This window comes from Pithys albifrons, chromosome 3 (genome assembly GCF_047495875.1).
Source record: "Pithys albifrons albifrons isolate INPA30051 chromosome 3, PitAlb_v1, whole genome shotgun sequence".
Classification (NCBI taxonomy): domain Eukaryota; kingdom Metazoa; phylum Chordata; class Aves; order Passeriformes; family Thamnophilidae; genus Pithys; species Pithys albifrons.
This window is the reverse complement of record NC_092460.1, coordinates 41,133,617-41,159,675: the sequence shown is the minus strand read 5'-3', so window position 1 is coordinate 41,159,675 and position 26,059 is coordinate 41,133,617. Positions and strand designations below refer to the sequence as shown.

General features: G+C 42.9%; 2 protein-coding genes across 4 annotated transcripts in view; one reads left to right on the top strand and one right to left on the bottom strand.

Annotated features, from left to right (window-relative positions):
* TIGAR (TP53 induced glycolysis regulatory phosphatase) overlaps positions 1–25,749 on the bottom strand; it is a 38,116-nt gene extending 12,367 nt beyond the window's left edge. The window contains exons 1-7 of one of the 3 annotated variants that reach the window (XM_071549795.1): positions 25,606–25,749; positions 24,266–24,303; positions 23,394–23,515; positions 20,816–20,893; positions 19,799–19,909; positions 19,139–19,351; positions 17,650–17,792 (exon numbers count right to left, since the gene is read on the bottom strand). In XM_071549795.1, coding sequence (XP_071405896.1) covers positions 17,775–17,792; positions 19,139–19,351; positions 19,799–19,909; positions 20,816–20,893; positions 23,394–23,515; positions 24,266–24,303; positions 25,606–25,637 — 612 coding nt within the window. In that variant the 5' untranslated portion in view covers positions 25,638–25,749 and the 3' untranslated portion in view covers positions 17,650–17,774. Of the gene's footprint in view, positions 1–17,649; positions 17,793–17,900; positions 19,352–19,798; positions 19,910–20,815; positions 20,894–23,393; positions 23,516–24,265; positions 24,304–25,605 lie in introns of those variants that run through there. The other 2 variants (XM_071549794.1, XM_071549792.1) reach the window with 2 other exon arrangements.
* Positions 6,515–9,668, top strand: FGF23 (fibroblast growth factor 23). Its single transcript, XM_071549796.1, has 3 exons — positions 6,515–6,743; positions 7,968–8,071; positions 9,231–9,668. Exons 1-3 carry the CDS (start codon positions 6,515–6,517, stop codon positions 9,666–9,668), a joined length of 771 nt encoding a protein of 256 aa, XP_071405897.1.
* Positions 25,750–26,059: the final 310 nt, after the last annotated feature.

The window sequence follows — 26,059 nt, the reverse complement described above, 5'->3', positions numbered from 1 at the left end:
ACAAAGTTTGATCTCCACGTTGCTTTAAAAGAGTCCAAAATCACACATTGGGCTTGTAGCAGCTTAGGAAATCTTTCCATGTTCCTTGCATTAGAAGTATTGGCTACAAGAACAATGCTTCATTCAGTCAGAAGTTTCTTCATTTCCTGTTTAGGTTTTCAGGTTAAAAAATTACTCTTAAAACTTACAGAGCAAATGTTTCTCCAATCAAGCTTCAGTTTCAAAGAGATCCCACTAAAAAATAAGTCTCAGAGGTGAAGAGCAGCCCCTGCAGTTGCACTGAGGCAGCTCTAACCAGAACAGTCACATGCTCTGTTCTTGCTGTCCCCCAGTAAAAGGGCCCTTGGCTGCTGATGCTGTTGTCTGCATATATTGTCTTTTGACAGTTTCACTGCATTCCCCTCTCCCTCTTTGCATTTTCTATCCTTAATTTCTTTAACCTAAGCCTTCTTTATCTCTTCTTCAAAGACATAAATTTGAGCGAAACAACTGAACCCAAGAGACTGGAGTAAGTTTAAAAGTAGGTTACAACAAAGTTTATTATCAACCCTTATTTTCTGTCTAATCAGGGGAGATAATCCTATTAGTTTATTGGGAGCTGTTGATGAATGCAGTGACATATGTCATAGAGTCAGAGAAATACTTAGGTCTGAAGGGGCTCCTGGATGTTGCTACTCAGAGCTGAGATATCAGTGTTGGGAAATCGGAAACCTTACACAAGCTGAAGAGTTTCCCCCAAATACAACAGTCAGTCAACCTGCTTTTAAGCCACCTTGCCGTGTTTTACAATAGCAGATGGATGACTGAACTGATTTTCTTGTTGACACTGTGTAGCTGTGTGCTGGTTTAAAGGTAAACTGGCAGGGGAAACAAACCCACCACAAGAGAGGTTATAAGTCAGAGTTACAATTTAACAAAAATATTACAATAAATGCAATAGCACAAATTAAAAATGGTTTTAACCCGCAAAACCCAGAAGTATGACCCAGCACCCTGGGGCACAAACACAATGGGGTTTGTTAGTCACTGTGCTGAGTCCCACGTGGTTCCCCCAAGTCCAAAGTAAAAGGACGTGAAAAACCTATTAGTGCCGCTGATGGTGGCAGTCTTGTCAAGAGTGGTGATCTCCTCCTGTCAAGGTTCTGGTCCTCCTCTGGATCCACCAAGTGGTTCCCCAAGTCCCAAACCCCCCAAGATTGTATCCCCCTCAAGTCCAGGTGGGACCATCTGGTACCTCCCCCAGGGCAGGGAATTACACAATGGGTGTTCTCACTCTGTGAGTCATGGGGTATTTTGGAATTGTTGATGGCCCATTAGCAGACATGATACCTTAGGCGGGGTGTGAAGGTGCTAACGACTTCCTGGAAGGGAGTTATCACAGCTCTTATCTCAGAGGCATCTTTCACACCCAGCTCACAGCTTGAGGGGTCAGGTGTGCCCTGGGCAGCTACTGCAAATGGTCCATTGCTAACAGTTCATGGGAAATGAATAGAGGGTGTAGAATACACAGCTTTGGTCACATCCACACAGTGATAAACTGGTCCCACCTGATGAACTAGGAAAATCTGTGTCCCTGGGATTACTTAGGACCTAGAAGAAAGGACATCACACTTTCTCAGGCAAGACACACTCCCTGGGCAGGCAGACCAGCAGAACTGGGTGTGCCAGTGACACAAAATATGTTGCACAGGGCACATTTCGGAATCTAAACAGATAAGCTTCAGCCCTTCCATGCCACCTCACCAAAAAGCATTTTGTGGCCTTCCAGTACGCAAAGGGAGCCCAGAAGAATCAGAGAATCATAGAATTGATTGGGTTGGAAAAGACCTCTGAGATCATCAAGTCCAACTCTTGGTCCAACTCCAGTCCCTTTACCAGATCATGGCATTCAGTGCCACGGCCAATCTCAGTTTAAAAACCTCCAGGAATGGGGAATCTACCACCTCTCTGGGCAGGCCATTCCAATGCCTGATTACTCTCTCTGGATAGAATTTTTTTCTGGTCTCCAACTTCAATTTCCCCTGGCAGAGCTTGAGCCCATGCCCCGTTGTCCTATTTCTGAGTGCCTGGGAGAAGAGACCAACCCCCACCTGGCTAGAACTTCCCTTCAGGTAGTTATGGACAGTGATGAGGTCACCTCTGAGCCTCCTCTTCTCCAGGCTAAACACCCCCAGTTCCCTCAGCCTCTCCCCACAGCACTTGTGCTCCAGTCCCTTCACCAGCCTTGTAAAGAAAAATGGAGAGAGACTATTTACAGGAGCATGTGGTGACAGGACAAGGGGGAATGGCTTCACACTGACAGAGAGCAGAGTTAGATTGGATATTGAAAAGAAATTCTTCCCTGTGAGGGTGGAGAGGTCCTGGCACAGGTTGCCCAGAGAAGCTGTGGCTGCCCCATCCCTGGAAGTGTCCAAGGCCAGGCTCTATGGGACTCTGAGCAAACTAGGCTAGTGGAAGGTGTCCCTGCCCATGGCAGGGGGTTGGAAAGAGATGGTTTTTAAGGTCCCTTCCAATCCAGGCCATTCTTTGATTCTGTGATTTTTGGAACTTGAGGGTGTCAGCAGCTCTCATCACAGATTGCAATCACTGTCTCTACCACAATATCTAAGAAAACTCAGACCCCTCAAAATGACAGAAAGACTCTCTGTTCAGAAAACAAAACCTTTTAGGGACTGGTTGTGCTTTGCCTGGGAGCTGTGCCAAGGCTTTCAGCTGGAGGAGGAATGAGGCCTTTCATTTGAGTTCCACAGAGCAAGCACAGTGCAGAAAGTGCTCATCCACTCTGCGGTCCTACCCCAGTGGGCTGTGCTTACCTCATCAGTGTCACGTAGGTGAACTCAGCCAGGATGTTTTCTTTAGTCGTGGGCAGTGTGACAAGAATGGGAAATCCAAATAAGGTCACTCAGGATGTGTTTAACAACACTGGGTAAAGACTGTGGCAGAGGCTTGTGCTCTCACACACACACACACAGAGCATCCACCGGCCATGCCATTGGCTCAGTGCGTCATTATTCCTAGAATAACTCCTGGAGAGGCACTCCACCCTTGTGCTTCCAACCCTGAAGATGTGATTGCCCCACAGCCACTTGCCACAGAGATTTTTAGGAAGGGAAGGCAGAGGGACCCCTGATTTCTGCCACCTTTTGAAGAGATGCGACACAAAGACAATTATTAAAGGCAGAGGCAGCTCCAGAGCTGTCAAGCCAAACTCCCTTCAAAGCAAGAGGCTTCCTGAGGCCAACACAGACACTCAGCACAGAATTCTGCAAAAGGGCAAGCAACACACCTGTTTAAATAGAAGTCAATACACTTTATTAAGCAAGAGTGCTACAGGTGCTCCTACGTGATGAAAGGTAGTCCAGCTCCGGGAGGAAACGTGTGGGTTTGCTCATAGGAGAATGCTGGAAAATATATCCATTATACCGAGTAGAAAACTCCTTTTTATTAACATTCAAATTTCTGATGGTACACAAAGCACTTCCAAAGGGTCTGCAAAAGGTAACTGAGAGCAAGTCACTTGTAGTGTCTTAAATTTGTTGTAATAAAAAGCTTGTCTTGGCCTTGTAAGTCCTCTGCAGCTGATTAAAGGGATAAAAAATGAAATAAGGCAGTTACTTTCCCAGCAGCAGCAGCAGCACAAGTTGCTGAATTGAGGGTTTGACAGATCTGATATGGCAAGTTTTGACTGAAAAATGACCTAAGGCTGAACACAAAGCAGTGAAATTGGGGGAATGTCAAACCCTCTGTACAGTGTTCCTTCTCTGTACAGTTTTGGGTATAATTTGCAGCTAAATGATCATACCAGAGAAACCTGAACATCACAGAAGTTACAGTTGAGAACTGAGAAAAGCTATCTCTGTTCATCAAACATCACAGAACAATATAGAAATCTGAAAAAGCAATATCAACATTTGTGGTAAAAGTCGCAGAAATATTATTACTGATGCATCAGCATAACACTGGAAGGTAAAAAAAAGGTTGTCATCACTTCTCTTAGACTAATGGGCATAGCTGAAGTAAAGAAGCTTTCAGACACCTGGTTACTCCATCAACAGGTGAATGGGTAGGAGAAGATAAGTGAAATACTAACAGAAGGAATAAAGGGATCAGCCTGAAATTTAAAAAATGATTGTTAAAAAACAACAACAAATAAACTAAAAAAAAAAAACAAACAAAAAACAAACCACAAAAATCTAGAAAACCCCCCACAAACAAACAAACACAACAAACCCCCCATGCAATGGGCATTTATATGTTTAAAACAAAACCAAGAAAAATTCTATGAAAAAGCAAAATTAAAATTTGTATTATCATCCTCACAAGCAGACACTTGAATAAATTCACTTTAGCCCAGCAGCTTAAACAGAACTTAGGAAAGTCTGGAATTTTGCTAACCCTGTGGGAAACTTTTGAAAATGCCAAACAATTTGAGCATGTAAAAGTAATCTTTGCATCTTTGAATATATAAAAAGAAACAGCTGCTCACAACTTGCATGTGCTTAAATGGGGTTAAATAAAGTTTTGAAACATCTGAGAACATTTTCTCTGCCACCAAGACACAGCAAGAGATGAGGAAAAGAGATCTGCAAAGCTCAGAAAAATGTCATGATGAATATGAAATATCCAGCCAGAAAAACTGCATCCACAGAAGAATCATGAAATATTCCAAGAGGACACACTACTCTCTAAGTGCCTCTGGCAGAAAATTTTTGCAATTGCTCCTGAATCCATATCTACACTTGCATGGGAGTCTAAATAAAGGGGGGGAAAGAAAACCACAAATAGAAAACAACAAATCCCACCAACATTTGTTTTAATACCAGAGTGAAAAATGAGTGAATAATTTCAGCAATGAATGGAGATAGCGCTTTACAAAAGAGAAGAAAAAATAGCCCTCCTTTAATTTCAAGCTATCTTTTAAATGAAAGCATTTCAGATGTTATAACCAGGAAAATATCTGTAGCCTGGAGTGTCTATCAGTGAAAAGCTTTGTCAGGCTACTCAGTTTGAGATCTGACCCTTACGCACTTTGGCTAAAAAGTGCCGTCATTTACACAGGTGAATATACACTGATGCAAGGCCCTGCATTTACACAGGTGTGGCAGCAGAATTTGGCAAGGTTTGGCCAATTTTAAACAATAAGAAAAAAATCGGGTCCACTTTTGCACTGGGTTATCAGTCCTATATGTGCTGATGGCACTGCTTGTTAATGAAACTGAGTTGTTTATGCTGTGTCCAACTAGAGACAGCAACTAAAACTAATACTGCTACAACTGAAAGCCTTGGGTTTCATGGAAGAAAATTGTTAATTTATTGTTTAGTACTCCTCAATTTTACATTGATTTTTGAAAGGAACCTTAGTACAGTCTCATTCTAGAACCTGTTACTCTTGTGATGCACCCATATGCATTGTCCCATTGGCACAGAATTTTCATACAATAAATGGACCCCCATTGGTTTTTAAAGCAGGAAATTTGTTTGTAAAGATACAGAACATTGGAAGAACCACTGAGAAGCAAGTCTTATATCTTGGAACATTTTTTACACCACTATCCACTTACTACTCTTTAGTTTCCAACTCAGGATGTTCTGTGTCCCTTTGTGGCTCTTCCAAGCTTTCCTATTGTATCTGGAAAAATAAAAATGTGCTGATAGAAGCATTTTCAGGTTTGATTCAGCCCCCAGAACTGCTGCCCAAACTACCCTGTATGACTGTAAAACTGCCAGCCAGATGTGAAATGCAGGAACAAGCACCCAGTTTTCAAGTGTTTTATACATAATTTTCAGCTGTTTGGCCAAACTTGAGATATTTAGGTGACTCAAAATGGAATGGGAGAAATAAAAAGAAATAAAAGTTTATTTGAAGTGGGTTATGCTCATATCAAGTTCCCTTTGCTTAAATGCAGTGACAAAAATATCAGCCCAACAGGCTTGGTGTGGAACTTAATGAAGGATGAATGAGGCCCAGGGCAACTCAGTACTAGCTTTTAATTCATTTTCAACAACATTTCAGCTGTATTCGAAGTGTTTGCTAAATCAGAATTGCAGTGTGGAAACTGTGAGGGGAGGTGGGAATCTGAATAAACACAACCGCAAAAAAAAAAAAAAAAAAAAAAGGAAAGATAATTCAGGTCCAAAGAGTCATTCCCTTCAGTTCAAGTGCAGTGGATTGCCCTTCCTGGATCCAACAGTAGGGGTGTGGGAAGCTTTCAGATGTCACAGGGTTGTAGATAACATTTGAACATATGATTAGCTTTTGTGAGCTGTCTTTAGAAACCTTACATTTTTTCCCCCACACACCTTAGCCAGAGATCCTTCCCTTGAGGTTTCGGGACACTTAAAATGTTGCTTTGCCAAAAATCAAGGATGTGGAGAAGGTTTTCCTGTGTGATGTCATTTTGCTGCCCTTTATAAGTCTCTGCAGAGAAGAAGGGAACCTATCTGAGAATCCACACTCCAGCACAAGGGTGAGCGAGGAGCGCGGAGGCGAATCCAACAAAGATCCTGACTAACCATGGACCAGCGATCTATGGCACCAGGCAGTCCCTGCAGCTCCCTGCTCCTGGTCCTCTGCAGCCTGAAGGCTGCCCTTGCCTTTCCCAACTCCTCTCCATTGCTGAATCCCACGTGGGGGAATGGAGATCGCCTGATGCACCTCTACACAGATACAGAGAGGAACAGCTTCCACCTCCAAATCAACGCTGACGGCTACGTCGATGGTGCCCCTCACCAGACCATCTACAGTGAGTAGCTTCCATAGGATCTCCATGGGAGCAGGGGAGGGAGATGGTGACCCTTACCAGACCATCTACAGTGAGTGGCTTCATTAGGGATCTCCATGGGAGCAGAGGAGGGAGGGTAAGACTTGTGCTTTCTCACTGCCTGTAGAAAATCCCCTCTTCTTAGGCAGGCAGAGGAGCAGAGCTATGGGATGGAAAACATGCATAAATATAATCCTGCTTTTGTTTAACGAATAAAGTCACTCCAAAGAAATCTAGAGGTTGGGGAATTTCAGCAAAGTTCTTTGCTTCTTCTGCAAGGAAAAACTACCTAAATTATCCTTCACTTCATTTCACCCACAGCTTCTTTTAGAAGCTCATGTTAGAGGTTGGTGATGAGATGCCCCATTGCAGTGACAGTATCACCAAAGGAACTCACCACAGCAGTGCTGGAAAACTGATATCATCCCTAAAATCTGTGTTTTGGGTGGTAGAGGGCTGGTAACTACAAAACTAATTTTGAATGTGCAGAGAACTGGTATGCAAAGGGCAGTTAAAAAGGGGGAAACTGGGAAAGGCCAGACAGGCCAGACCACCCCAGTACCATTGAGACACAAGACTGGGGGGAAGTTCTGCAAAGTTCTGCCCTGGGGTGGCAAAAACCCCCAGTAAGGTTGGAAGGGACTACAGTGGGGCAACTGGTGCCACCTCCGTGCTCCAGCAGGGCCATCCCACATGGCACAGGGTTGTGTCCAGATGGGTCTGGAATATTCCCAGTGAGGAGATCCCATACCCTCTCTGGGCAGTCTGTTCAGTGCTGGGTCACTGCACAGCAAAGAAGTTCTTCCTCATGTCCAGGTGGAACTCCCTGGGCATCAGTTCTTCTTGTCCCATTGCTGGGCAAAACTGAGAAAATACCACAGACATGGGGGAGACAAAGTGCCAAGGACAGAAGTAAAGGCAATGTCCCCAGACTGAGCTCTGGGACTTCAGAGGGGCTGCCAGAGGAAAAAAGTTGTCTTTGGGAGGTTAGTGCAACATTGGAACAGGGCACCTGGAGGGGTGCTCTCCATCCTGAGAGCTTTCCAAAGCCACAGCTAACCTGCTTTAGGGTGGACAACATCCCTGGTAGTGTGGGAGGTTGGTTTGAACTCCCACAGGGCACTTCCAGCCCGAGCACCTGTGGATCTGTAAGGCAGTGGTGCCATGTCTGGATCTGGGATTTGACATCTTTGTTCCCCTAATCAGGTGCCCTGATGATCAGGTCTGAGGGTGCTGGCTCAGTAATCATCACTGGGGTGAAGAGTGGACGCTACCTATGCATGGACACGACAGGAAACATATTTGGCTCGGTGAGTGACCTCTACTAAGCCTCAAGGCTGAAGGGCAGCTCCAGTCTGTGCTGTGGTGCTCATGTCCTCAGCTGGGGAAACCTGTGTAGCTGCAGCTGGAGGGTGCAGATTTAAGAGAGGATCCTCCACTTAAGTAACACTTTTCTTTCTTCTTTGATTGTCTTGGGTTGTAGAGCTGACAGAAAATCATTTGAGATCCTACTTGGGTAAAAGAGTGCAAAATCACCGAGATTAGCTCAGTTGGTTAAAACTTGGTTGTAATAATGCCAAGGTCACGGGTTCAATCCCCTATGTGGGCCATTGACTTGAGTTGGACTTGATTATCCTTGTGGGTCCCTTCCAACTCAGAATAGTCTGAGATTCTGTGAAAATGAGTGATGGAGCAGTCAGAATTCCTGCTGTAGCACAGAGTTGTGGGTTGGGACCCTCTGCAAAAAAACAGTGTTACCATTAAAATACCTTTGCTGAAAACGTGGGCTTGAATCTCAGATCTGCATTTTAAATAGAATCATAGAATCAATTGGGTTGGAAAAGACCTTCGAGGTCATCAAGTCCAACCCTTGGTCCAACTCCAGTCCCTTTACCAGAACATAGCACTCAGTGCCACGGCCAATCTCAGTTTAAAAACCTCCAGGGATGAGGAATCCACCACCTCTCTGGGCAGGCCATTCCAATGCCTGATTACTCTCTCTGGAAAGAATTTTAATTCTGATCTCCAACTTCAATTTCCCCTGGCAGAGCTTGAGCCCATGGCCCCTTGTCCTATTTCTGAGTGCCCGGGAGAAGAGACCAACCCCCACCTGGCTAGAACTTCCCTTCAGGTAGTTATGGACAATGATGAGGTCACCTCTGAGCCTCCTCTTCTCCAGGCTAAACACCCCCAGCTCCCTCAGCCTTTCCCCATAGGACTTGTGCTCCAGTCCCTTCCCCAGCCTTGTTGCTCCTCTCTGGACCCGTTCCAGACCCTCAATATCTTTCCTGAACTGAGGGGCCCAGAACTGAACACAATACTCAAAGCGTGGCCTCACCAATGCAGAGTAGCCTGAGTTGTTTCAGTGACAGACCTGGGACAGTAGAAAGCGAGATGTCATCCCTCTCTCCCTCTTTAATTGGTGCTTGTAATTCACCAAATCCCTCTGCTTCCATTTCTACCCCTCAGCATTACTTCAGTCAAGAGGACTGTGTGTTCCACCACAGGACGCTGGAGAATGGCTATGATGTGTACCAGTCGCCCAAACACAGCTTCCTGGTGAGCTTGGGCAGAGTGAAACAAACTTTTCTTCCTGGCACCAATCCACCACCATACTCCCAGTTTTTATCCAGGAGAAACGAGATCCCTTTGTTTCGCTTCAACACCCCTGAGCCCCACAGGAACACCCGGAGCACCAATACAGATCCCATGGATCCCCACCAGGTGCTGGTCCCACAGAGGAAGACCTCTGGGTTTGGATCTCCACTGCAGCAGGAAGAAGAATGGTCCCACGTGCCCAGGGAACCCGTGAGGATCAACCAGAATGATGTGGTGAACCCTGATGACCCTCATGCGATGATGGATACCCGGAGATACCTAAGCCCCCGGTTCTACATCACCAGATAACTGTGGCCTGTAAAAGGAGGACCAGAGGCAAAGGAACTGTCTAACACCCTCTCAGTCTGAATGTCCAAAGGGAGAACATCAGGAAAAGTTCCTCAAATTTCAAATTTCATACATAGAGGTGATATCTTACTGACAAAACAAGTTGATCTTTTCCAGCCGTGGTCTGGAAAGACACTTTTTTTGAAGAGAATAATGCAAATCAAACCTTATAGGGTCAGAATCACCTTAAGTTTGCATCAATGAAAAGAAAAAGAAATCTCTTGAATGAACAGAGTAACTCATGTTACTGGTGTCACTGGGAAGAGACCTGGAGCATCTGAGACTCCATCAGACAGGGAATCCTCTTGGTAGGACCATCCCTGGCTATTCAAGCAAAGTAGACAAACTCTCTGCTGGTGTGTTATACTATTATAGAAAATATACTATATATGTAATATATCCATTATCTGAAGGGGCCTACAAGGAAGCTAAAGAAGGACTTTCCTTCTGAGTTCAGGAACTGGACACGGGGGAATGGCTTCAAACTAACAGAGAGTAGGGTTAGGTTGGATATTAGGAAGAAATTCCTCCCTGTGAGGGTGGGCAGGCCCTGGCAACAGGTTGGGCAGAGAAACTGTGGCTGGCCCATCCCTGGAAGTGTCCAAGGCCAGGCTGGATGGGGCTCTGAGCAACCTGGGCTAGTGGAAGATATCCCTGCCCATGGCAGGGGGATGGAATGAGATGAACTTTAAGGTCCCTTCCAACCTAACCCACTCTGGTTTTAGCTTTTAAGTTGGAGCTTTAGTCTCATTTTCTGCCCCTATGAGTCCAAAAAATGACCACTCTGCTGTCATAGGAGCACCACACATGGAAAACTGGAGTAACTGCAGGAGAATGGGACAGGATTAAATGGTTTTGGGTAAAAAATGCAATTTCAGACACTTTCTGAATCCAAGCTGAGGTTTGGGGGGAAAAAGAGGGGAGTCTCACTGTCTCTCAAGTGCTTCTCTACCACAGTTCTACAACCACTGAATTCTGGCATCAAAATGTGGAAATATAATGTAAAGATCACTAGTTCCATCTTTCCAACCCAGACAGAAGTACCAGGATTACTAATAATGACCAGTGTGTGGCAGGATGGTTTGTTTTGCATTCTGCTGAACTACACAGGGGGGAAAATCCATGGTTTTATGCCTTGTGAGTGTGAAACTGTTAATAATTTGACTATAATGAATGAAAATTAGGTATGTATTTAGGAAACCACCATCTAATTAGATCCATGTTTCTCTTCAGTTCTGAGCAGATATCAGATGCTTTACACTTGTAAGAGTGAAATTACTATTAATCAAGAGATCTTGAATTGATAAAACTTTTTTTCCCTAGATTTATGTTATTGCTAAGTTAACTTTGAAAAAGTTATTCCTGGTGCAACTCTGCAGAAATCAATTGCAAGGTATTGACAAGCAACTCAAAAATCAGCATGGCAGAGATTTGAGCAGAGGTTTTTATTTTGGGTGAGTGAAGACACAGATTCTTCTGGTCTGTTTATTTAGTGTATTTATCAGCCTGACAACAACCCAAATTGGCGCATTTCTCCTCAGTGTCCTCATAGCAACATACAAAAGGCATTAGGCTGGATTCTGGCCCTTTTCTTTTTTATTTCCTCATGAAGTAATTCACTGAAGCCACTGGAGTTACATCAGTGCAACAAAATCAAAATTTTGCCCCCGTTTCTTGGAATTTTTCTGGATTTAGCACAGTGTCTATCCTGATAATAGCAATTAAAATAGTCTCCTTTTTTGTCCCCTATATATAAATGTATATATCCATATACATGATATTTCTTTATCTATATCATCCAATTCATTATGTTAGGAAAGTCATAGATCCTGATTCTGCTTCAAGAATAGTTTTCCTACATGGAGTGATTCCTAATTCATGTAAATTCTTAGGAGCATAGGACAAGCCAAATGATTTAAGATGAGACCAAGAGTTCTGTCTCATTTGTTTTATTAAACTCATCATGATTTTGATTAATTTCTGAAGGAAAGGAGTGATTCTAAAGAATTTAGGAGAATTGCAGGAGGGTGGACAGTTGTGTTTTTTCTTGCTTATTCAAAATATAGCAAGGCTTTTCACCTTGCTGTCTGTTCAGTGGAGAGGTGTGATTTTATTTATGTTTTATTTTAATATCTTTACTTGATTCCTATACCACTCTTCTTGGCTTTTGCTCCTGGAGAACTCTGGGCTTCAAGTACACCAGCAAAGTTTGAATTTTGAATAAATTGTTGGAAGCCCACAGAGCTCTCTGGGACTCCAAGGCAATGAACCTACAACAATTTGAATCACAAAAAGCTCTGTCAATATTACATTTTGATGACAAGTATTGGTGGAATTAAATCTCTATACCACCTCTATATCCATATATTACAACAAGGTAAGCAGGTTGCTCATCCTACCAGTAGCCAGGGGATTTAGTGCCTAAGCTAAGACTGAATACACAGTGGATTTTGCATAAAAGTATGTATTTGTAACTACAGACAACTGTATCAAAATGTCATAAGAATTAATTCTTCAATGGAGATACTGGCAATCACCAGCTGGTAAGAAAACATTACTTATTTATGTGGCAATATTTATTTATTTATTTGAGTGGGTCTTAAATCCCGCTGAATATTTATAAATATTTATAATAATGTATTACAGAGACTATTTCCTTTTATAAAAGTACCAATTAACTTTTCCTTCTCTCCAATTTCCTTTTCTAAAAGCACCAATAAACTTTTCATTCTCTCCAAATGGTGGATTCTGCATCATCTGTTTAACCCCCCCATTTCAGAAGGACTTGAGTGTACCAATGGTACCAAGTCTGTCCAAAACTTTTTGTGTCCCCCTATCCCATGACTTCCAGTGTTGCAGGTGGCAGCTTTGTGGGTGTTTCATGGACCACAAGTATAAAATCTCTGTGCAAGATGATGAGAAAAACATCCTAGTAGGTCTGGACTGACCATGAAGAGACTGTCACCTCTGCTGGGAATTCTGCAATGCAAAAGCAGTGGAAAAGCACTCGTCTAGCAGTTCAGTCCTGCTGGGCAATATTTGTGATCCTGGCTCCAAGATCTTGGAGTAAAAGATGCTTGGTAAATGACAAATATCTGCAGGGAGTGGGCAGAGCAGGGACTAGGCTCTGCACAGAGGTGCCCAGCAATGACACAAGGGAAATGGGCACGAACTGATGCCCAGCAAGTTCCACCAGGACATGAGGAAGAACTTCTTTGCTGTGCAGTGACCAAGCACTGAACAGATTGCTCAGAGAGGGTGTGGAGTCTCCCTCACTGGGAATATTCCAGAACCATGTGGACTCAATCCTGTGCTCTGGGATGACACTGCTGGAGCACGGAGGTGGCACCAGATGCCCCACTGCAGTTCCTTCCACGCTGAATCATTCTGTGATTCTGTGAAGACTCAAGAAGTAGTAACACTAGCAAGTTAACTAAATTTAACTTCAATTTCTATGACTTTTTTGGTGCTTTATTAAGCTTGAAATCCTCCTGGAAATTTGGTCTCCCCTCCTTCAGCCTTACTCTGAGCATTTAAATGAGATGCAGGGCTCCTACTGTTCATCTGCCCAAGAGTGACCTTCATTCCTGCCTGTCAGTGTTCAGGGTAAGCAACATGCTTAGGAAGGAGTTTAATATCACCCCAAGTTATTCTCCTCTGTTGCTTCCAACAATTTTCTTCCAGCTCAGAGAGAGAATTCCTGTCCCTGAGGTGGAAGAGCCTGAGCTGGCAGTAGGTGGTTTCATGCCATGCCTTTAATTTCACTTCTCAAATTCACCATTTCCTCCTCTATGTGCTATTCTGCCCCACACAGTTACTGATGATGCTTTCTAACTAATAGTTCCATATTCCTAAATTTTTATTCAAAGACATTATAAAAAAATCACACCATGAGGAACTTCAATATTGACTTTACTCACCTTGGACATTACTACTTACTCCTATGCCCAATAATTGCTTGCATACCTATTTCATCTTTTTTTTCCCCCTTAAGTAACATTTATCTTTTCCAGTTGAGCTGATGGTTTCCACTGTGGGATCGTGTTAGCATTTAATTAAAATTCACTTAGATCCTATTCCATCATTTTCTCCTTGCCTATACATCAGTTATTTCATCAAAGAGCCACTCACTTAAACTCATGTGAACTACTTATGGTAAAAACTCGTTTATATTCTAAGTTTCATTTACCTCTCTTGTCTATAATTACATTCTCCTTCAAAATTCATCTTGCAGCCCCAAATGTTATTAAGGTGAAACCCTTTCAGAGTACTTTGTTCTTCTCAAATTAAAACTACTTTATTTCCCATTCTCTAGTCATACAATTCCACATCCAATTGGACAGACCTATTTAAGATACTTGCTTACAGATGTGTAATTTTAGATGTGCTTTCCCAATGCTGGGATAAAGATAAGTGATTTCATCTGAACAAGCATATTAAGTTCTTTAATTCTTGGCTTTAAAAGGGAAGTGGAGGGGCATGCACTGATCTCTGCTCTGTGGGGACCAGTGATTGGACCCAAGCGAACAGCTGGAGTTGTGTCAGGGAAGGTTTAGGCTGGATATTGGGAAAAGCTTCTTCCCCCAGAGGGTGATCTGGCACTGAACAGGCTCTCCAGGGCCGTGGGCACAGCACCAAGTCTATCTGAGTTCAAGGAGTGTTTGGAAAACACTCCCAAGGACATGGTGGGATTCTTGGGGTGTCCTGTGCAAGGCCAGGAGTTGGACTTCCATGATCCTTGTGGGTGCCTTCCAACTCAGGGCATTCTGTGATTCTATGGTTATAAAACTAATTCTGTGATTTTTTAGTGTAGTTGAACTCATGAAACTAATTTTGTGGTTCTTGCCCTTCTGAAATCAAACCTTCTTATTTTACCTCAACTTTAAGCTTAAGTAAACTAACTTTTCAAGAGCCAGCCATTCCAAAATACATCCAGGACTTATTAGACAAGTCTGTTGCATCACTCCTCCTCTGTTCAGCTCCGGCCGGATCCACCACCTGGGCATCAGGAGGAAGGAATGTTGCATCCAGTTATTCCCCCCGAGGGATCTGCCTGGACCTCAAGTGCATTCCCTTGGTGACTGGTAACATCTTACTCAGCATTTGTGCTTTTTATCTCAGTATCCTCCTGTGCCATATCCTCTCATTGTGCTCTCAGGAACTTCTGGCATTCAGGGAAGGCATCCACAGGGTCTGTGGATTCCAGGAATCCCAGAGTCGTCTGGAAGTGGCAGCAGAGACATCTCAGCTCAGGAGACTTTCCTGAACAGCTCTGGATTTACCACACACACACAGATCCTCCACACAGCAGCTTTGCCATATCCATGGATGTCAGAGCAGCTCCCACACCCTGCCCATGCAGCTGCCACTTGCCTGGGATCACTATATATCCAAAAACCTCAGGCTCACTGCCAAAGCCCTCAAAAGAGAGGCACATCTGGGGGAAAGCTGACATATTTTAGGTCCAGGCATATGGGCTGAGGATCTGAGGCAGCCAAAAGCTTGGAGAGAGAACGCATCTGATCTAAATTCTGTTCTGAAGGGGAAAAAGGAAAAGAAAACCCTCCACAACTCCTCCTATTGCAAAGACAGGCCTATGTCTGGAAAACATTCCCAACAGAGAACTGTGGGAAGGGAGCAAATATCTTTGCTTTAGAGGAAGGGAACTGTGACAGTATCAGAGCTCTCTGCCAAAGCACTCCCCTGATGGCTGTTGGAGGTGACACCTGTGAGGAGATGATGGTGGAGGAGCAACACTGAGGAACATCAGCTCCCATGAGCTTTGAACTCCTCTTTGTCTCTCCTGTCACCTATTCCAAGTCAAACCTGGCCTGATAAAGCATTGACTAAACATGAACAACTTCAGCAAAGGAGGCCACAACTCCCCTACTTTAGTAGCATCACTTTTGTCGATGCAGAATATCACTGAGCTCTTCAGTAAAGAAAACATCAGCTTAGAAAGGAGAGGACTGAGTTTCCTCTTGATTTTGGTGTTCTCCACAGTCATCTTATTTTCCTCTCCTGATGCTCAGATGAAAAAAGCCTGCCCAGACAGCTTTTATTTTAACCTTCACCAGTGTCAAAACCAATTTTCAAGTACACATCAGTTCTCCCAGACATGACTACCGGCTGTTAAGTGAGCAAGCTGAGACATTTCTAACACTTATTTCATCACAATCTTCCCAGGAAGATGTTCAAAGTGAATGTAACATTCTCTTATCCCTTGAAATTCTCCTCCTCCTCCTGGTGCTGTGTTTAACAGCTTGATCTGCCTTCTCAGCCTCTCTCACATCTTGGCAGCTACTACTGAAAATTCACCCTATATAGTTAAGGCCTTGTCCCCTGCTGCTAATTAGAGGCTGGCACATCACAGGGACAAAACATCCATTGCCCACTACTGAGTAATCCCTCAAATATTTATGTTCTGTTACTATTCCTAACAGAACCATCTATCACTGCAGCTCTCCTTTCCCATGATCCCAATAAATTGCACGGATTTATTGTATAAATGCACAAGAGTCACTTGATTAAAAGAAGTAAGAAGAAAGATTTAGTCTCAGTGTAGATGTAATGACTTGAAAAAAGCAGTACTATACAAAGACCTAAAGAAAACGGTTTAGAATTAACTTCAGAAGCTTCCAGAATTAGTGATTTTTAATGTATAGAGAAAACTGAAAAATCAAAGGTTAAGTAACTATAAGGTCATCTGGTATCTTGCCTCCAGCAATGCCAAGTGCAGATAAATAATGCAAAAATACAACAGGGCAACTGCAGAACATGCTTGACTGCTTGTACTCCCTTGGCCACTGGCAGATATGTTTGCATCATTTTAGTGTATTTTACTAAGTCTGAATTGGGAGATCCTGACTCGTAATTTTTTCACTGAAAAATATTAGTTCATTAACAAAGGAACTGTTTTGAAAACTTGAATGGCTTCACCTTTTGGTATTTTTCATCCTACAGTCTGCTTACCCTGTGTAAGAGTTACCAAGAGAGTTTGGTAACAATAATTTAGAGAAAACAATCCTACAGACATAATCCTATTCCTTAGCATGGATCTAAATTTTAACCACCTACAAATACATTAAAAAAGGTGAAGTGTATTATAGAGGATGAGACAAAAATCCCTCTGAGCAGAGTATTACCCAAGCAGTGGCAAAGCATTTAATAAAGAGCAGCTATGGACACTTTCAGACCAGTTTTGAGCAGTTCCTCAAGCTGCCACTGTCATCTCTGTACTTTTGATTTGGGTGGCAATCATGCCAATAATGCCAATAATGGTTGGCTACCAAGGATTTTTCCAGTTGGATGGCTTTCCCAGCAGAAACATTTTTCTAAGCATTTTAAGAAATACCACAGCTTGGTTTTATGTTGTTCAGAAATCATAGTTTCACAGGAGTCTGTATAATGAAGATTTCATGTTTGCTGGAAAATCCCTAGTCATAAAACTTTGCCCAAATACACCTGGACATTAATGGAAAGAGGAGCCATAATGAAGCAGCTTTTCTCTGAATAAAAGCAAGGAGGCTGAGCAGAAAGCACCAAGTTTAACCTAACAATGTAGAAAGTGCAGGATAAAACTCCAGTTTAACTTTACCAACTCAAGGGCACCTTCCACTGGGCCAGGTTGCTCAGAGCTCTATCCAACCGGGCCTTGGACACTTCCAGGGATGAGGCAGCCACCCCATCTCTCAAAAACACACTTTACTCTCTATGGACTAATTTTCAGACACAGCAGCAGATGGTTTCATGGTTATTTGCTGGACAAACAAGCCCTGCTTGGTACAAAGCCTTATGTTCATTTCCACAACCCTGAAATCCCACTTCCATTCACCACAAGACTGAACACTTCCCACTCCGTCCTCTACATTTCAGCAGTGTTAGTGGTGGACAAACAGCCCAGAGAACTGGATATTTCTTAAAATTACAAAACACCAAGACGTCAGTCAAACAGTTAATTTTATACAGTCCAAAGCAATTTATGTATGTCCTTAACATTTATACATCAGCGCTTCTTCCAGGTGAAGAGTCAGGACAGCACTGAAGCATCAGCCCTGAAAGTCTTTTTCACAGTAAAAGGTCAGCCTGGGGTTTAACAGAAAAAAAACAAAGGAAGTTGTGTGATCTGCAAAGCTTCATAGAGTAATATTAAGAGAGATTTTTACCTCAAAAGAAATACAGAAAAAATTGAAGTTCTATTCAGGAGCCTTTAATTTTTTTTTTTAAACAGGGTTAAAATATGCAATGAAGAAAAAATAGGTGGATATTATAAATAACACAAACCACATAAGCTTACACAGTAACACTACAAACATCCCAGATGAGAGAGAATGCAGTATTAACACAATCAATCACCAAGCAATCAAACCTGCCTAGTTCTAGGCAAAAATATTCATAGAATCAAGTGTATGACTGAACTGACAGAAGGATTATGGGTACAACTCCCCCTATTGATAAAGTTCCTTTTCAGAAGAGAGACCATTATTTCAACCCTGTGCACATGAGGTTTCTTTTCCTGCTTACGGCAAAAAATAAATACTTTATGCTTGTGTACAGTGCTCTTCAACAGAGATGTCAACAACCTGAACAATTCCTTAGGAAATACTCCTGGCGAGGTAGGTATATCATAATTCCCACTTTACAAATGGGAAAGAGACTTTCCCAGAGTCTCAAAGCTGTTTAGTGTCAGAGCCACATGCCCTGACTCGGCACCAAACCCTTCCCAACAGGCAGTGCTCCTTTTTTAGGTTATACTATTGCATTCAAAATTTTATTTTAAGACAACATGTATGTTTGATATTACAATATAGCATTTTGTAATAAAAGAAGATTACAGTATAGCTCATCTCTGAGGTACCACTCCTCTCCCCTCCCCAACACTTTTACATGGAGGTTACGAAAATAATTATGGAGTAAAGCAAAGGAGTTTTTCAAAATATGTGCTGGAGCAGCAGATATGCAAGTGGCTGTTTCTGTTCACAAAGAATATTTGTTTTATTTTGCTACTGCCAACTCAAGGCACTAGGACCATGCAGATTGTGGGGTTTTAGGATGGTAAGCACTTGCATGCCTTCAGTTTTGCAGTTTAATGTCAGCAATTCCAGTCCATCTCAGCAATTACTACAGATATCTTTCCCATGCTTTGCAAGCTGGTGATCTAAACCAAATTTCCCCTGCAGAAGTTGCTAAAACACTTTTGAAGCCACACCTTCAGCTCCCACATCCACCAAGTGAGAGTCTTGGTTAAGACAAACACAGGTGATCTCAGGTTTTGACAGGTTTCCATTCTCAAGTTTTACAACAAAATGACTGACTCCTGTGTTGGGACTGACAGAAGACAGCTGGGACTTGGTTAAATTTGCTGGCAAAGTACAGTTGAGGTCTGACACAAAATAACCAATCCAGTTCCTCATGTAAGCTCCATGACTCACCACCAATATATTGGCATCCAGTGTTTTGGAACATCCGGCGCCCTCAGAACTTGGTTCTGCTTCGCCACAGTGGTCTGTCCAAGGGAAAACAAACTGTTCTTTGGATGTTCCTGAGCTTCTGCTGGATGCACCAGGCAAGACTGGCTCCTTCTGTTCCAACCCAACAGCCAGCTGGCACAGGAATTCAAAAAAATCCCTTGCACGTTCTCTCACCTGAAGGGAAACACCAGAAGGGGACATTGGGAAGAATGAAGGGATCGTTGTGAACAAACCAAGAGATTTTGGCTTTCAGAAACCTGAGCTACAATTCTTTCTTTCAGTTAAAAGACAAATATTTATGACAGACAAAGCTCAGAAGTGAATGGTAAGTTACTGAATGCTGTACAAACTCCTCTGCCCTTGAGGCTGAGTAATTGCCACGATCCTCCTGCAAATCCTCCTTCTCAAGGAGTCAATCTCAAAATCAGTATTTTAGTTACAAAGACATTTCCTGCTTGGCAGCCACTCCTTAGCAGGCCAAGCAGTGTTTTTAGCTTAGAAAACAACTACCTCTACTTGGGCTGAGCTCTCAGTGAGTTCCTAAGTAGCACAAGCTGCAATTGCACTGATAAAACAGCCTAGAAAGGAGGGCACAAATAAATCAATAAATAAATACCATACTTGGTCCAGTGTTTCTCCTCCAGCAGGTGTGAATGAAGGACATTGCTCTCCAGCATCCTTTGCCATAGCCTTGAGGTCAGCCAAAGGCCTTCCTTCAGCAACACCATATTTCTGTAAAGGACAAGGTACAAAATGGGGAGTTGGCAAGATGGGCCAAGTCTCCTGTGCCCCTTCCAATGCAAACAGCTTTGTCTTCTTGGAATCTCAAGTGTAACATGCAGGTTTAACCATCTTTCACATAGTATCCCAGTATTAGTGGAGGAGGCACCTTTATATAATAGCAGCAGTTTAAGAACACTAAGAAAGACATGAAGAAATAAGTGCTCTGAAGCTGCTGGAAATGAAATCCTAATCCTACAGATTTTTCCAGACTTCTCTCATGAAAGCAAGGCATGAAAGAATAAAACTTTCTTAAAAGGGCCAATGACATGTGCTTTTAAAGGACTTTGCTTCTTTTTGTGCAATTCACTTAATTCCTGTTATCCTGAGTAGTGACTTAAAATCTGTGACCTACACATACTGTATTGGCACTTCCACACATCCATACAAACACCATCAAAAACTGGTACACAGACAAAAGATTAGTCTTTCTAAAATCTGGTATCATGAGCCTTAAGTCTTTTTCTGAAAAGTCAGGTGGTAAAGCAACTAAAGAAGTTTGGGAACCTTTAACTTGCTGATTTCAGGAGAAGAGTTGGAATTCCTGAGAGAAAAAAGATTCAAATAGGAAATGCTACAGTCATGTGTTGCTCCTTAAACAAGAAATATTACCTTATTTAAACCATTAAAGCATCACCGTTACAACACTCATCACTAAATTTTGGCTTTGCTTCACAATTCTGCAAACAATTTATTGTCCCTGATGGGAAGAGTTCAGTTTTCAGTGATTAAAAACACAGCAAGTAGTGCTTTCCACTGTTAAATCTACCATTAAAAAGCCAAGATATCCATCTACAGGAAGTTACATTTTCAAATTGTTCAATATTTGATATTAAAACAAATTCTTCTGGCACTTACTCTCTCTCGCAGTCTTGCATCATACTTGATTTCCAAATCTCTGCAAAACTTATTTTTCCCTAGAATTGCAGCAGCAGTCTAAAAAGTGAATAAACAGTCACATCAGTGGCATAGAACACAGACCACCTTACACCACCACAGCCAAGGTGAATCATATTTGTGGTAATCCAACCACCCAAACCAAAAAAATAAAAGGTTTTCCAGTCACCAGCCTGTCAGAATTGGATATATGGCCTAGATGAGGAAAAGCTGCAGGTAGTTCCTTCACAATTCCAAGTCCAGAACAACTGGACACACTTAGCACCTATGAAAGGTGGGCAGGAGGATTTACTGAGAAAAAAGCCCCATCTTGAGTGTAACACTGCTCACAAAGTCATCATGTCCACACACTCTTTCCATGTAGTACATGAGACAGATTCACAAGCTGTATGTTCCCAAAAACTGTTCAGTTAATCAGACTGCAAAAAACATCTGTCTGACATCTGTCTGGCTGCCACAGCCAATCCCAGAATCAATAGGGTTGGAAGGGCCCTCTGGAGATGATCCAGTTCAACCTCCTGCCAAAGCAGGGTTACCTGGAGCAGGTGACACAGGACCATGTCCAAGTGGGTTTGGAATGTTTCCAGGGTGGGAGAACCCACAACCTCTCTGGGCAGCTGTTACAGTGCTCAGAAGTTCTTTGTCATGTTGAGGTGAAAATTCTTCTGGTGTTTATTCTGATGGCCATTACTCCTTGTCCTGTCACTGGGCACTGCTGAAAAGAGCCTGGAACCATCATTTGGTACCCACCTTTGAGATATTTATATGCATTTATGAAATCCCCTCTCAGTCTTGTCTTCTCCAGACTAACCAGGCCCAGCTCATTCAGTCTCTCCTGATAAGAGAGACACTCCAGACCCCCTATCATCTTTCTGGCCTCCACTGGACCCTCTCTGGTAGCTCCTTGGCTTTCTTAAACTGGGAACTAATGGATGGTCAACCTGCCCCTGTTCTTACATGCACCAGAGTGTGAAGGCTGTACTGGACTCACATTAACTTTGGACTGGCAACATCTGCTGACAGTTTTGTGCAAACATCCACACCCAACTGAACTGACATTCAAGTATCTCATTCTGAAAAGGTTCCTTGGATTCTTGCAAAGAATAAGCAGCCTTGTTGTACCATCAAGGTTTTATGATCGATTTAACACATTTATTAGGAGAAGTTTTATGTTGTAACTTTAAATTTCCATCACAGAATAACACCAAAATACACCAAAATTCAGATAGGGTTAAGTCCCTTTCCTTGTATATATTAACAGCACGGTTAACTGTATGATTATATGCTGGAATTTCCTCTTTTTCAACAGAATTTGTACATTCCTCTCATACTTAAGCCATCAAGTGACAGTGTAGTAACAGACACTTCAGAGATTTGTAGCTGCCAAGAAAGGGAGCTCCAACCACATGGAAACTACAGCTTAACACATCTCTGGAAAAGCTTTCACCAGGTCTGGAGAGCTTGTCAAACAAATGGCAAAACACATTTCCTTTGTGCAAAGGAAAAACTCAAGTCTGTCTTCTACATTGTGAGAGTGCACATGGTTTCCCATGGAAAAATCTGTCTCTAATATAAGGAAAAAAACGCAAACCAATTCCCCTAAGGCACAGACAGTTTTATGGAAGTTACAAAGCATTATCAATGTTTAAAATATAATTACTGCCTTTCACACATTTAAAGTGACTTGTCAGGCTATTATTATGCATTTTGAAAATATCTAATTATTATTCTCCTCCCTCCCTGTCTCTTTTGTTTTATTCCCAGATTGTGCTGCTACAGGAGTTCACGGGGCTGTGCTGCAAAACTGATGAGCAATGTTGATGATGTACGATTTAAAGAAAAATAAAGGAGTTGCATGCCAGATGGTGCTGATCTGGTTTACACCAAGGCTTCACAGACTTCTAGAGCAGGACAACAGACCAAAAAGCAAGCAATCAAAAATGGTGTGGTAGTTCCAATTGCCTACATGTTTCCTTGAAACCACAGAATGAGTAACAGAAGAGAGATTAAGGACAGGCCTTCCAGAGGAGACATGACCATCCTAGAACAACTGATTTCTGACTTTAAATTTCTGATTCTCTAATTTTAAGCATTTCATAATCTTGCACACAAAATCACATGTAATCCCACCCAGTAATTGATGTTTTTTCCTCTTTATTTAACCTACAGTCCATATATCAAGGTGAGAGGTGTGATGTCCCCAGAAAAATTCAACCTCTCTGCACATGTAATGATCCTTGTACTGACTTCACAGCAAAACTGAATCTTGTCTTTACTGGCCTGCATTCCTCAGAATTTCTTCCATAAATTCAGAGGAGCAACAGTGCATGACATCCTGCAAAACCAGCTGGCTTTACTGACTCCCAGCTGAGCTGTTCTCACTGAACTTTCCTTATCCACAGAGGTGCTTCCTTCAGTTCTACACAACTCAAACTGCAGTGACAGACCCATCAAAACGGCTTCTGGCTCTTACAGTATTATTTTTATATCATCAATAGCAAATATTTTTCAGGCAATTGTTGCCTCAAGAAGAACTCACCTGCTTTGCTCGAAGGAGGTCACTTGAAAAGACATGAGTAAACTTCACATTACTGAGAAATACACCAGCAGCATCTGCTTGTCTGAAACCAGTTGCAGAGAGTGGCTCATCCACTCCTTGACCTACAAAATAAAATATTAAGACATGCAAATTGTAGATCACAGAGCAAATATGTCAAGCAATAAAGCAGTAAAATCCTTCTCCTTCAGTAAAGCCAAACATTGGGAAAAGTCACTGCTCTTCTGGTCTTCCCTAAACTCAGTTTAACAAAACAAAGGAATACAAGATAGGAAGACAGAAGGATCATTACCAATGATATTTATATTAATCTATACCTATGACAAATTTAAACTTAAAACCATGCTGCTATAGGCCTTAGACCACTGAAAACACAAGGCTACGTTGATTTGCTACTCTGGAGAGGAACCTACTACACACCATTTGACCCAGAAAGCTTGGCATTTAAGATACATCATTGATACTTTTAAGAAAGTAAGGCAGGGGAATATCATTTTATTATGAGCACAAAGCCATGTTGCCAGAACTGTAAACAGCAATGTCACAGAGGGAAGAAAATCTAAAAGCATGAGTTTTAATTCACCATTGTATAAAGTTGATTTATTCAGAGTACAGAGCCTTGATTTTCCTACAGCAGACATTCAGGCAGCCCAGTGCTTTCAGTTCTAAGCCAGCAGTCACTAGAGTGAAATCTAGTTTTAAATGTGTCTAATAAAGACTACCTTCCTAGAAGAAGCTCGGATTGAACAATTCAAGCATTTAAGCAATCTTTTTACAATATTATTCTGTAAGAATATCTGAGCAGTTGGTTACAGAATTTCACCATGATTTTCTGCAGAATAACTGATACTAACCTTGTAATATCTTGCCTTTGTTGTATTTGGTTTCACCACTGAAAGAGATTATAAACAACAAAAAATTAACTCACAATCAGCTTCGTGAATTTTAAAAAATATTCTTATATTAGACACCAAGACACAGCAGAGCCTGAATGTAAAAACCACAGTGCAGCACAGATTCTTTTCAAAAGGTTGCACCTGAAGAATTTACAACAACATAAAAACATTTTCAGCTAGAAATCATGCCATCAATATTTACTAAGACAAACCCACCTGGGACAAAAGGAAGTAAAGTAATTACTTAAATTCATCATAAATGCAGTTTAATTTATCTATAATGACTACATCTCTGTGCTGGAGAGCATGAAGGTGAAGGAAGACTATGGAGCTCTCCTATGAAAAGCATGTGTTGGCCAACTGGACCTCAAGATGGGCCCCAAAGAAGGGCAGCACTTTTAAGATGAGCTCCTATCCCCTTCGTGGTGAATGAGCTGGCACCTCTCTGAAGTGCCTGCCAGAGTGCCACATGAACATTTCAAGTTCAACAAATTAATCCAGGCTCATGTTTTCTAGCTGATGTAAAATATTAGGCTGTGGTCACATCACCAAGTCAGCAGCTGAAGGTCTTTAAGGGAAGAGTAACTCTTAACAGGAGAAAAATCAGAAAGGAACAACAACAACAAAAAAGTCATTACTCCAGTTGTACTGATCAAGTTTTGAAACTGTGTTATCACAGAATAGTTTAGGCTGGAAGGGACCTTAAAGATCACTGAGTTACAATTCCGGACACCTTCTCAGGTCACTCAGAGTCCCATCCAGCCTGGCCTTGGACACTTCCAGAGATGGGGCAGCCACAGCTTCTCTGCCCAACCTGTGCCAGGGCCTCACAACCTTCACAGGGAAGAATTTCTTTCCAATATATCCAATCTAACCCTACTCTCTGTCAGTTTGAAGCCATTCCCCCTTGTCCTGTCACTCCAGGCCCTTGGAAATAGTCCCTCTCCATCTTCCCTGTGGGTTCCCTTCAGGTATTGGAAGGCCACAATGAGGTCACCCCAAAGCCTTCTCTTCTCCAGACTGAACAATCCCAACTCTCCCAGCCTTTCCTGCCAGCAGAGCTGCTCCATCCCTCTGATCATCTTGGTGTCCCTACTCTGGCCTCGCTGCCACAGCTCCATGTCCTTGCTGTGCTGGGCCCCCAGGGCTGGAGGCAGCTCTGCAGGGGGGGGGTCTCAGCAGTGCACAGGGGCACAATCTCCCCCTCCCCTGCTGCCCACAGCCCTTATACCAACAGAGCAAACCTCCTCCGAGCGCTGCTGAGCTCCCCGTGCCCGGGGCGGCTCTCAGGTACTCACTGCCGCACGACGGTCAGCCCGAAGCGAGCCATAGCCGGGGGAGTGCAGGTGAGCGCAGGTGATGGCACACACAGGTGAGAGCACGCACAGGTGAGCGCAGCTCCCGCTTCCCGCACTGCGGCGCCGCGCGCCCCGCGGTGACGTCACAACTCCGCCCCGCGTCCCGCTCTTACGTCACGACGGAGGAGGAGGTGGCTCCCGGGAGAAAAGGAGGCTTCGGAAAGATTGTATCGATCTCTCCATGGCCCTGGAAGGAGGGTGTATGCAAGGGCGGGGCGGGCTCTGCTCCCAGGGGACCAGCGACGGGATGAAGGGGAGCGGCCTCAGCGTGCGCCGAGGGTTGCTCAGGTTGGACATCGCGACAAAATTCCTCACCCAAAGATTGTCGCGCTTTAGACAGTCCGTGTCCCGTCCCTGTTGGCGTTTAGAATATATTTAAAAGCCGTGCGGGTGT

Coding starts and splice junctions, on each gene's coding strand:
- FGF23 (XM_071549796.1), top strand. CDS start 6,515: ATGGACCAGCGATCTATGGCACCAGGCAGTCCCTGCAGCTCCCTGCTC. Junction 6,744..7,967: donor CCCTCACCAGACCATCTACA/GTGAGTAGCTTC, acceptor TCCCCTAATCAG/GTGCCCTGATGATCAGGTCT. Junction 8,072..9,230: donor CAGGAAACATATTTGGCTCG/GTGAGTGACCTC, acceptor TCTACCCCTCAG/CATTACTTCAGTCAAGAGGA.